The sequence below is a fragment of the Semicossyphus pulcher genome, unplaced genomic scaffold, assembly GCF_022749685.1.
Source record: "Semicossyphus pulcher isolate SPU_LCO1_2020_fin unplaced genomic scaffold, fSemPul1.0.p SCAF_24, whole genome shotgun sequence".
Lineage (NCBI taxonomy): Eukaryota > Metazoa > Chordata > Actinopteri > Labriformes > Labridae > Semicossyphus > Semicossyphus pulcher.
Window position 1 is genome coordinate 5,392,283 of NW_027211698.1, and position 12,540 is coordinate 5,404,822.

Sequence of the window (12,540 nt, forward strand, 5' to 3'; positions counted from 1 at the left end):
AATATTACCCGTAATTAAAGTTTTGATTTATTTTAGTTTATCAATCTTAAACTTTAAATGCATTCAGATTAAGGCTCGTTATTATGACCCCTTTGCTCTGCATCTGTGTTTTCGCTTATTGTGACCTCATTTCCTGGATCGTCTTTAAACGCTTCAAACCCTAAAATGTATACTTCTTAAATGGTCTATAAGTTAGGTCAGTTATCCTCCAGCTATTATGGTTTTTATTTTACATTAATTTAAACAGGATTATGCAGACAACGATCTCCCATAGCCTGATGGCAGTCGGCCTCTGCCGCTTGCATTTTCAACCAATTTAAACCACAAATAATGCAACGTAACAACGTCATTATTGACGGCTCAGTTTTATTGCAGGAAAGACCGAAGTTTCAGCTCTCTGCTGCAAAAAGAATAAAGTCTCCGGCTGTTTTAATCTTTCTTTTAGATCAGTTTAAACAGGATTATGCAAAATCAAAGTCTTGCAGCCAAATCGCAGCTTTCACTTAGTTGAAACTGCACTAAAGTACGGTAACGACTCCATCAATGAACGTGCAATTTGATGGCACGAAAGAGGGAAGTCTTAGCTTTCTGATGCAAAAATAATAAATGCTCTGTCTGCTTTATTATTGATTTTAGATTAATTTAAACACAGTTATGCAAACATCAAACTCCTGCAGCCGTATCGCAGCTTCTCTTTGCTTCTTGCAAATGTTTTAATCGCCCCCAACATGATGTGAAGACTTCATCAATAAACAAACAATATGACGGCACGACAGAGGGACGTTTGAGCTTTCTCATGCAAGAATAATGAAGACTTTAGCTGCTGTAGTTTTTGTTTTAGAGGTATCCAAGCAAACTACGAATTCTTGCAACCCTTTGTGTCTTTAGCTGACGGCTGATGGTAGAGGTTTTGGACAGGGGCTGGAGAGGGATGAGCCCACAGGAGGAGACAGTGGTGTAGGGGACGAGAGACAAAAAGCTGTTCCAGGCGAGCAGGCGTAAATCCAACACAAGGTAAAGGTCATCAGACGGCGGCAGGACGGCGAGCAGGAACAAAGGCTGAGGTCTGAAACCTGGCAGCAGTAGAGCTGTGTCTCTCTGGCTCCCGCACACACAGACGCGCAGCATCCTCTGTGTGCTGTCCCGCTTCTGATCTCCTCTGCGTGCGTGCGTGCGTGTGTGCGTGCGCTGTCAGCACCAATTTGTGTGTACACGATCATGCAGGCCAAGCTCTGCCGTGTGCAGGAGCTGCCGCTGAGCTCTTTGGAGACGTCTGCAGAGAGCGCGCGGGGTTTCTGCAGGTGGCTTTATGTCAGAGCGTATTCAGTGTTCTGCTTGTTTGTTCTTCTGCTCTGTAACTGTTAAAGGAATTGACCCTCTGTGTTTTAGTTTCACACGCAGAGGCTCGAGCTGCTTCCTGTATTTAGCGCCACACGTTGAACGTTTACGTGCAGCCGGTCGGACGGGAACCGGAGCAGCATGCAGGTGTGAAGGAATGTCACAGCGGTTCAGGTGACAGGAGACGGCCCGAAACAATCTGATAACTGCTGCTGGAGAGAAACCATGTGACTGCAGACCTGATTGTTTATTTGTTAACGCCGCCGCCCGACGGTGATAAAATCTGAGCTTTAACCGTCCTCTTAAAGTCACATGAAACTCTTCCGGTTTGTTTTGGAAGTTTCACATCAAAAGGGTCATGGGAAAAGTTTGTTGTGTGAGATGCATCTAAAAAAAGATTAGATTTGCAGCCTTGCTGACAATCAGGCAATTTCTGCAAACACAACATGAATGTGTAATCGGCCGCAAAGTTTCCATCAGGAATTTGAGGAAAAACGTTGGGCGGATAGAAATTGTCCTGCTTGCTGTTTGTTTTTACTTGTTTTGATCACATGGTCTGTTGGAGAGGAGACGGGTTCATTGTGCTCCTGCATCGCTCCGTGTGAGAAGCAGCTCGAACTAACGTGGAAAGTTCAGACTGACAAACAGGCCTTATGTTCATGTGAATAAATGTCTGTTAAGTCTCTATCTATCTCTGAATGAGGTAACACAATGGTGATTGAGCCTGCATTTGCAGTATATAGTATTATGGATTGGGCGCCCAGTTAGGGACGCGTTTCCCATCAGCCAGCAGTGGTTGGTCTGCCAGAGAGGGTAGGCGGAGCTAAGCGGCTGCTTTTCCGCTCTCTGCAAGTGTTGCGAGTAAACAGTAATCTACTATGGCTGAACAAACGAAGAAAAGATGGATGACTACAGATACAACTTCAACAATAAAGAAACAAACTCAACGCTCAGATGAAGGCAAACAGTCTATAAAGGAAAATCAAGAGTTACAACCGGAGCCAACCGTGGACGTCACACATGCACGGAAGTGTGCTCCTGCAGTTACTGTTTATCGCCAGAGGTGTCGCCAAAGAGAAGAACCTGAGATCTTCAAGATTATCACTTTAAACCTGTTGTCTTTTTTCAGAGTCACACTGACATGATGTCAGATATCTGCAGCCTCGGGGTTTCCTCTTTTCCCAAAATACATTTAAAGTGTAAGAAGCACTTTTTTATTCCCTTTCATCTGCAGGCTCGGCCCTGTGCACGCTGCAAGTCTCCATGACATCCTCCCACTGGGACGTTTTGCACGACTGCCTGATGTGAACATCTCAACGTCGATTTCAGGATCATGAGTTCCTCTAACCGAGAATCACGGTGAAACATAGAAATCAGACGTTATTTCTCCGTCTTTGCCCTTCGAGCTCCTCGTCGGCCTCGTGTTTTTCATGACTTTTCAAACTGTTTGTGTGTTTGCTCGTGCGTGTGTGTAAAAGAGAGAGAGAAGTGAGATAGGAGGAGAACACATCACAGCGTTACAAATCCATACTTCACAGTGCAGAGCCAGCAGCGCTCTGTGTGAGTGTGTGTGCGTGTGTGTGCGGCTACATTAGTTATTCTATTTGACACTTTGGCTGTAACGGAGCTCCTCTCTCTCTCTCTCTCTGCATCGCTCCATCTCTGCAGCTTCACACATCTGGCTTCATTTCTCTTTCTCTTTATCTGGATCCATTAGAGGGCATCAGGCAAACATTTTGGCGCCGTCACTTTAAAACACACACACACACACACACACACACCGCAAATGTTTCTATTCATCCGTCGCCTTCATCACAGGATCGGCTTTGCTTCTGCTGGACGACGAAACAAACAGCTGCAGCCTCGCTTTGGAAATCCATCCAGTCGTCATTGAGATGTTTCAGCGCACGCATCGGCTGAAATGTGTTTATGTGAATCCTCCAGCTGGTAGCAAACAGGGTCAGAGCGGGAACAAAAGTTCACCCTGCTAACTTTTACTTTTAACATATTCCAAAACAGAACGAGCAGAGCTGCATAAAAAGATAAACTGGATAATAAAGGAATAAAAAAGCAGAATGTTGGAGGTCAGAAAAATCTGGAGGCATCTGCGAAATGTTTGAAGATAACACGTTTATTATTTAAAGATAAGGCCCTGATAAGTCCTGCAAACTGGGGCAGAGATAACGTTATCTTTAAGAGTCACAACAGCAAAGTAAGAGGACAGAAGGAAGTCCACTGCAGACGCTTCCTGTTTTCAAGCTAGCGCTGTTAGCACTGCTGCGGCTAGCGGCGCTAGCATCATCAGCAGTAGATTCAGCCTCAAGATCTTTTCGTCTTCTCTCCACCTTTTTGCTTTTCTAATTGTTTTCTAATTCAGCTCCTAACTCCGCTCGTTCTGTTATAATTTGATGATTTCCTGCTGACCTCTGACCTCACACGGACTGGTCCACTTGAAGGGGTTGGGGAAGGAGACGACTGTCATTACTGCACCAATCTCTGAACCCATCGGCTATCGTGTGACGCTGATATATTCTCTGGGAATTGTGGCCAACTAAACAACCTCCAGCAAAGACTTCCGTCTCCGTTCGTTCATTGTTTACAGTCCAGTTAGCAGCTTGAAAAGCGACCGCGTGTTCATCGGTATCGCTGCTGGCTACAACAGAACGCCCTAAAAGTAGGATGCAGGTTCTGACCCTCAAATTCCACAGGATCCGTCTGTGCCGCGGTCCGTCTCCAACACGTCCCAGAAGTGTGTCTCCGCTCTGCTCCGCTAAAGATACGCGCCAGGTCTATTTTTTGATTGAGGCCGCTTTAAGCATGCGTCAAGCTGAACAGAGCGGATCGTCCCAAACAGGAAGTCACACGAAAACAGCATACAGTATCCAGTCATTTCAAAATAAAACGCCATGTACAGACCGGTACAGACTCTGTTTTTATAGCAACAACACACTGAAATCTTGAAAAAAGAACAGTTTTAATTAAGTAGTGTGTTCAGCATGATAGAAGCACAAAAATCAAAGAATGACCTCCAAATGAGCCGATAATCAACCTCCGCTGCGCTGCAGATCAGACATGCTTCCTGTGGGATTGAGGCGTAACGGCCGCTCACCTTGTAAAATACATATCTTCCCTCCTGTTACCCGTCTGCAGTGCCCAACAGTTGGTGCAGCAGCACTTTTGTGGATGTCAGAACTGTCAAGGAGACACTACGAGGTGCACGGGAAACGTCTAATACTGAAAATAGAAATATTGATATTCAAAACATAATAATAACATGTCATAGAAAACATGTCAGTTCATGCAAATGTGCAAAAAGACACTAACAAAGTGCAGTTTAATAGTGAGAAACCGTTGGGAAGGCTGCGTATCTCATCAGTTTTGCGGGAGCTGGCATGTCATGTGATGCAGCGGCAGTTTAGAGTGGAAGAGTAAACAACAGAGACGGTCGGAGAAACTAAAGTCAAATGTGTGGAACAGAAGACAAAGAGCTGGTCGCCTGAAACGGCTCGTCATCGCTTGTTTGGAGGTGTTTCAGGTTTAAGTGATGTTAAGAAGAACCTGCGTCTGCGCCGCAAAGCAACACGACTAACTTGGCCATCATCCTGCAGCCCTGCTCTGACTCCCCTGCCTTAAAAACACATATTGCACTTCTTCTTTCACACCTGACAGACGTCTACTGTCCTGCTGCGCACACTCATTTACATCTCGTCATGAAAGGATGTTTGTGGAAGCTGAAGTGTTTCCTGTTCTCTGAGGTTTGCGTCTCCGCTCCATGCTCTCCTTTAATCGCATTCGTGCTCCCCTCAGTCGCAGTTTTTCCTGCAGCCTTGAATAATCCGGGTGACGCGTTCGCCTGTTGTCTGAAGGTCAAACTGCTCGTGTTTCCTGCTCTGTCTGACTTTGCTGCAGCTTCCCCACATCCCCTCTGCTTTGATTAGTGCAAACACAAAGCTACAGCTGTAATCAGTCGTTTAATGGAGCCGTGTACTCAGACTTTTTTGCTCCCTCGGTGAAACAATGACTTAAATATCTTCTTTTCTTCTCACGGCATAATAATCTGTTTGTGATATTTAAGGCTTTTTCTCGCTCAGTGAAACCTGCACACACAAACCCCTCAGAGGCCCGATCATTAGGATGATGCTGCGGGCAACCAGACCTGTGGCTTTTATGTGGGTTTCCTCTCCTCTTCACTTCCAGCAGCGGACCCACCGGGGCTTGTTTGCTGCAAAACTGCAAGACCTGCTTCCTCCCCCCGAGGACGGTTTTGGATTTTTCTTCCTTTTCAAAGCAAAGTTTTTCAGAATAAAACACGTACGTTCGGCTTCAGGCATCCAGGTAAAAGAAGAAGGTCAACCCGTCGTTCTCCGGGGAAGAGGCAAAGAGAAAGACAAATTATAGAGCATAAGTAATACTTCAAAACATATCATGCAAATGTTGGTGAAAGAATCAAGCTACATGTTGAAGATCACCTGCTCCTCCTGGAGGAAAAATGCAAGAGAAATTGTAGAGCAGAAATATTCTAAACCACTCAATATATATCAGGCAAATTCTGCAGGAAGCATCGAGGTAAAAGAGGAAGGCCATCCCGTTGTTCACCTCGTCCTTCTCTGGGGAATAGAAGAAGAAAAAAGAGAAATTATGAAGCATTAATATTCTAAATACTAGTTTCCAGTTGTGGAACAGCACTGGCTCAGGGTCGGTACATGTGGCGCCACGACCGAGTCCTGCAAAAGCTGGCTGAAGTTTTGGCGACTCGCTGGCTGGAAGCAACCAGAGACAGCGGCTGATCCACTTCACTGGACGAGGAGACACGGTACAGAACGTCACCAGGGAAGAGAGATCAGCCTTAACAGCTGGGTGTGAGTGGAACATGAGAGCGGACCTCGATCAGTCGCTCCAACCTCTCTGCGCCCAGACATCGTACTCTGATCCACCGCTGCCTGAGAAGCAGGGTTGTCCGCTGTGATCTACCCCGTGGAAGTCGGCAGCAGAGGCTTCACGGGAACATCCAGCCAGCGCTTCTTGAGGAGCGTCTGGTCCTAGACTCAAGAAGGCCGAGCAGGGGAGCTTCTGGCTCTGGCTGAGGAGGACGGATCAGGCGTGAGGAAGGCACAGTCCTAGGGACAGCTGCAGGGTGCGGTGGGGAGACGTCCCTACCGTTGCTCCACCATCACCAGATGTTCCGGGGTTAATGGAGCGGTAGGCCACCGGCTGATGAACCTGCAGCTGCCCCGATGGCACCGTCGGAGATGCAACAGGCAGTGATCAGCTAATCCTTTTCTGGGAAGATCCTTCGCATTATGATTCCAAATACTTGAAAATATTTCATGCAAATTCTGCAGTATGCATCGAGGTATATAAGAAAGATCACCTGCTCCTTTTCTGGGGCGATTCCTTGGCGGTAAATAAAGAAAATTACAAGAAAAAAAAGGAGCAGAAATATTCCAAATAACTCAGACTCTATTAAATCAAAGAGCCTCAAACCTAAAAAGACAATAAATTCAAACTTCTTCTTGCAGGATGTCAAAAAAAAAGAGGTTAGACACTATTTTTTACAGGATTCTTTGAATGCATCACGTTCTTTGCTTTCTATTTTCATACATTCACTTTGGGAGACGTCAGGCTTTCTTCTTCCTGCACAGATTCTCTTAATGAGGCCTGCAACATGCGAACAAGTGCAGTGGTGTAATTAACTCTGTGTGTGTGTGTGCGAGATGAATATTTCAGCAGCGTGTGTGTCGACTGTTCGAGTGTTGGGCATGTATGAATGTTGCAGCAGCTCCGGCCTTGTTGTCGTTCATGTACATACGAGCCGATGGTGATGAAACCGGCCGTAATGTGCCGCTCGTCTCTGTTCTATATTTCATAGAGAGATCAAAGTGCTTCTTCGGTTTGCGGGCGCGGCCTCCAGTAAGAACTGAAACGTTTTATTTTTGGAAAGAGTTGGAAAAAATGTGCCACATGTTGGAGTCTGTTAAGTCACATTCACACTGCCGGGTAGTTTTAGAGTCACCAGTAAACCGAACGAGCATGAGCCACACAGAAAGTATGCATGTTAGTTTGCCACTCAGTTCTGTGCTGACAGTTTGTGATTCTCAAGGCTCAGCCGAGGGGAGGAGAGTTTCCAGTTTGGGGACCTCAGAGTTTCATCTCTGCTTTTTTGCAGACGATGTGCTTCTGTTGGCGTCATCAAACTGGGACCTGCAGCAGGCACCGGGGCGGCCTGCAGCAGAGTGCAAAGCTGCTGGGATGCGAGTCAGCACCTCCGAGTTTGAGGCCGTGGTTCTCTGCTGGGAAAAGGTGGATTGCTTCCTTTAGGTGGGGAGTGAGTCTCTGACGCAAGCGAAGGAGTATCTCAGGGTTTCAAGTCTCAGGGGTCTCAAGCTTTCGATTTACCAGTCGATCTACATTCCAGCCCTCACCTGTGGTCATGAGCTAACACTCGGCTTCTATGTTTAGTGGGAAATGTTACAATCAGCACTCAGACTCTGCAGTAGACTCGGGTAATTATCGCCTCTGCATTGATGGGAACACAAAACCTGTGTCGACAAACTCCGCCCCCTTGCTTTGCTCCGTCGGTAACTTCTGCGATTCCTTCATCTCATCTACATCACAGCTACAAAGTCAGCCCGTCTCCATCTGAGCAGCGCTCAAACATCGCTCCAAATGTGTCAGCGCCGAGTTTGATAAACAGACTGAACCCTGTCTCCGTCGCATTTGTGACAGATAGTCAGACAGTGACACAGCAGAAATGAGACCGACAGGAGGATACTTCACTGGCAATGGGAAAAGAGACAATCGGCATCTATAAGCGGGTCTTCCTGGGTCTGAGAAACCTGCGTCAACGCGCTAATTTTGGTGGGAAAGGGGTATAAGAGAGAGGGTAAGGAGCTCGGAGTAGAGCCGCTACTCATTCGCATCTAAAGGAGCCAGTTGAGGTGGTTCGATCATCTGATCAGGATGCCTCCTGTGCAGAGCCTAGAGCATCCCAGAGCTTGCTGGAGGGATAATGTGTCTCACCTGGCCTGGGAACGCTTCGGGATCCTCCAGGAGGAGATGCGAAACAATGCTCGGGAGTTGGATGTCCGGGCTAGCTTGCTTAGCTTGCTGCCACTGCGACCCGACCCCGGATACGAGGAGGAAAATGGACGGATAGAATGTTCAGGACAAACAGATTGCCGTATAAGATTTAAAATCTGATGTTTCTACAGATGTTGTACATTTTTCCTGGGGACATGATGCAGTCGTTCTGTAGCTGCAGATCGTCAAAGAGCCGAGGCAGGATCCACATACATGATTGAAACATGCATGTTTAAACACACAATCACTCCGCTCTCTCGCACGCGATTCCTCGGTGGGGTCGAACCCACGCTGTGGGGATGAAGAATGTTATATGACAGCGTGCTGGTCGCCTACTTTACCACTGTACATGTTAAAACGTGTACGTGATGCTAATGTGTGCTCAGATGCAGTATTTAGAGCATGTATGTGTTCAGTGAAGCATGTCAGCATGAATTAAAGACGTTTGAGGAGAACGAGGAAGCAACCTGTTCAGGAAGGAGGAAGAAGCCACCTCTGACATCCTGCTTCCTTCCTGCAGTCAGCGCTGGTTTCTTTCAGACAATAGCTCAGTGTTCGGTTTTGTTCCTTTCTCTCCGAGTCACGTCGGAGCCCTGATGGTCCGTTTATTAACCGGTGCGTCCAGTACATCAGAGATGTGATAACAGGTGGTTGTGTAAGAGGCCGAGATCCCTGTGTAAAGATAGTGCCTGGTATAAGATGCCATTAGAACGGTGTACGCTGGTTCCTGCTGCATGACCTTTGACCTCTTCTAGGTGAAGTTCTTATGTTGCATGAAATCAATCAATCCACAAATTTCACCAATCTTCCTGCATGTCGTCATGCACATACACGCCACTTCCTGATGCCTTGAGTTGAGTCTATTGACCAATCAGAGGCTGTGTTCCTAACTTTGCACTAATCAGAGGCTCTGTTACTGATTTCAGATAGTCATTGCACAGTGAGATAGTGTCCCTTATCAATGCTTTTATACTGCTGCATTCTCCCTTGCACATGCGGATAGCATTGCGTGTGCACGTGCAGACACACATGGATTTATTGGAGCGATTGTCTCGGTCGCTCACAGTCGAGGTGTAATGTGTTATGCGGAAATAAAAAGCGGCAAAATGCTGCATCTTGCATCGCAATGTTTCAAAAAACATGCAGTGAAATCAGACATTATTGGCCGCAACAATCACAGGAAAACTCCGCTGAATCCTGGAGGGATTGTGTTACGCAACCGCCTCCTGCGGCCGCCAGCGGGAGGTCCGTTTCCTTCGAGTTAAAGACGTGATGCAGAAATCCAGAGTCTACATTTTGGACGTTACCCAGAAGAAAAGACTTCTTTTTGCCCTCATCGTGAGAGATAAGAGGTGCTAGTGTCTCTTTGCTGGAAACATTATTTTTGGATCTTTATTGTAAATGCAGTCAGATAAACCTAGAACCAGAAAGTTTCAAATCAATTCCCTATTGAAAGATCGCCCGCTCTCCTCCTGGCTCTGCAGCGTCTCTTTCTCCCTCGTCTTAATATTTCCCTGAATGTTATCGGAGCGGCCAGAGTCCCTCTGCTGAACGAGTCTGAATATCAGCAGAAGCACTAAAGAACAATACGCTGTGTATTTAAAGCAGGTTTGGTTGGAGGGGACGCATTAATTTTACAACATGGAGCTTTGAAGTGGAGCCAGAAATAAACGCACACGTGACCATGTCGGAGTCGCACTCTGTGGTCGTGTATCAGGTCGGTTCGAGGGCTTAATGTCAGCCAAAGATTGTCGTTTGACTCTTTGTCATTAGAGGGAGAAAACATTAAAACATGAAGTGACTCCTGTTTAAACTGATCTTAATTTAAAACCACAACAGTTAGCTTAGCTTGTAGAGATTGTGGAGGTATGAAGCATTTAAAGATGCCGAAGAAATTAGGTCACAATAAGCATATGCAGGTTAAAGGTTCCTGGTTCGAGTCCCGGTTCAGACGTAGTGGGCCTTTCTGCGTGGAGTCTGCATGTTCTCCCTGTGCGTGCGTGGGTTCCCTCCGGGTACTTCCTCCCACAGTCCAAAGACATGCTCGTTAGGTTCATTGGTGACTCTAAATCGCCCGTAGGTGTGAGTGTGAGCATGAAAGTTGTCTCTAAGTGTCAGCCCTGCGATTGACAGGTGACCTGTCCAGGTGTAACCCTGCCTCTCGCCCAATGACAGCTGGGATAGGCTCCAGCCCCCTGTGACCCTGCACAGGACAAGCGATATAGATAATGGATGGATGTTTTGTGTTTATTTTGCAAAATCTGATCAAATTTTGGTATTTTCTTTAATTCTATGACATCATTTTACAATATATTTTGTGTTTTTTATATATCCATATATTGTATTTTTTATATATATATTTTTTCTATATCCAAATTTGATTTGTACTAACCTTTTCAAGCCATGAGTCTGGCATTTTTTTACCCGTTGCCATCGTCATTTTTTGGAGCCGGACGTGACCATATTTGGATGATAGGTCAAGCTGAAGAAGCGCATGGTTAGCAAGGTGCAACTAAAAAACAAGGTTACTGTTATTAATTGGGGAGCAAATTTTGGCTAGAATGTACTTAAATATTTGTCTTTTAGTGCAACTGAAAGAGAAACAACACAATCTTCAGGTTGGTTTGATAGCTACTTGTCAATCACAGGTAGCCCCGCCCTAAACCCTCCCCTGCTTTCTGGTCTGTGTGACTCTAAATGGGAGCATCAGTGACTGAATGAACATCATGCTGTGTTGAAGAAGACTTGAAACTACAGATTGAGACCATAAACTCATTAGGGAAGGTTTACAGAGGGAATAAATCAGGAGAGAAGTAGGTACACTTTCTCACAGACTTCTGCCCCCTGCTGGTCATTAGAAAGAATGCATCGGCTTCCCTTTAAAAACCAAGCGGCTCCGTCCTCGTCTTACACGCAGTCTGCCCACTTTGGTCCTTTCAGCAGCTGTTGTGGTCCGAACCCTTCAAAAGCACCGCTAACAAGCTGCTGTCTGCCCGCGGTTTGTTAGCTTCACTACGAGCTTGTTTACTTAGTCTCTGCTTCCCCCGCCGAGCCTCGGCCTGTCAATCAAACACACTCACACCGACATGCCGCCTGCCCCCCCCCCCAGAGGAACACGCTGCAGACTCAGATCTTACAGGTGGATGCAGGGGGAGAGGGAGCTTCCTGAAAGAGCTTTCAAGTGGATAATGTGAAATTGACTCACGTTGATGAATTAGCTCACAGGGTTAGCATCATGCTTTGCAGCTGTTATAGCACTAATTAGCATTAGCAGCATAAAATCAATCACAAGTATCAATCACCACTGAAATAAAGCACAATATCTCCTGATGTCTGACCTTTCTCTCCTCTTTCAGGCTCATCTGTGAACCAATCAGCCGACGTGTTCAACGCCTCCTGCAACGTGTCCACCAACGACTCCACGTCCTGCTCCGCGGTGGACGATGGCGTGGCAGGAAGTCCTTATAAGGCTCTGGAGATGTTTTTCATCGCCCTGGTTACGGGCTCTCTGAGCTTTGTGACGGTCACAGGAAACATTTTAGTCATGCTGTCAATCAAAGTGAACCGCCACCTACAAACTGTCAACAACTACTTCCTGTTTTCGTTAGCGTGCGCCGATTTGATCATCGGTGCTTTCAGCATGAATCTGTACACCGTCTACATCATCGTGGGCTACTGGCCGCTCGGCCCGGTGGTCTGCGACCTGTGGCTCGCTTTAGACTACGTCGTCTCGAACGCCTCGGTGATGAATCTGCTGATCATCAGCTTCGATCGATATTTCTGCGTCACCAAGCCGCTGACGTACCCGGCGAGACGGACGACGAAGATGGCGGGGCTGATGATCGCAGCGGCGTGGATCCTGTCCTTCATCCTGTGGGCGCCGGCCATCTTGTTCTGGCAGTTCATCGTCGGGGAGCGAACGGTGCCGCCCGGAGAGTGTTACATTCAGGTACAGTTTGGAAAACTTAATTTGATCTTTATGTATTAAAGTAAACAGGCTCAAGTGAACGTCACATGATTGCAAGTGGTTGTTTATGAAGGGACAGATGGTGACTAATAGATGTTCTCTTTATAACTGTTGACTCTTGACCTTTGACCTCTTCCCATTGGATGCTATGGGGA

At 46.6% G+C, this 12,540-nt stretch overlaps 1 protein-coding gene across 1 annotated transcript in view; it reads left to right on the forward strand.

The window, feature by feature from the left end:
- chrm4a (cholinergic receptor, muscarinic 4a) overlaps positions 1–12,540 on the forward strand; it is a 31,595-nt gene that overhangs the window by 9,577 nt on the left and 9,478 nt on the right. The window contains exon 2 of the mRNA XM_069675520.1: positions 11,775–12,367. Within this exon, the coding sequence (XP_069531621.1) occupies positions 11,775–12,367 (593 nt within the window). The remainder of the gene's footprint in view (positions 1–11,774; positions 12,368–12,540) is intronic.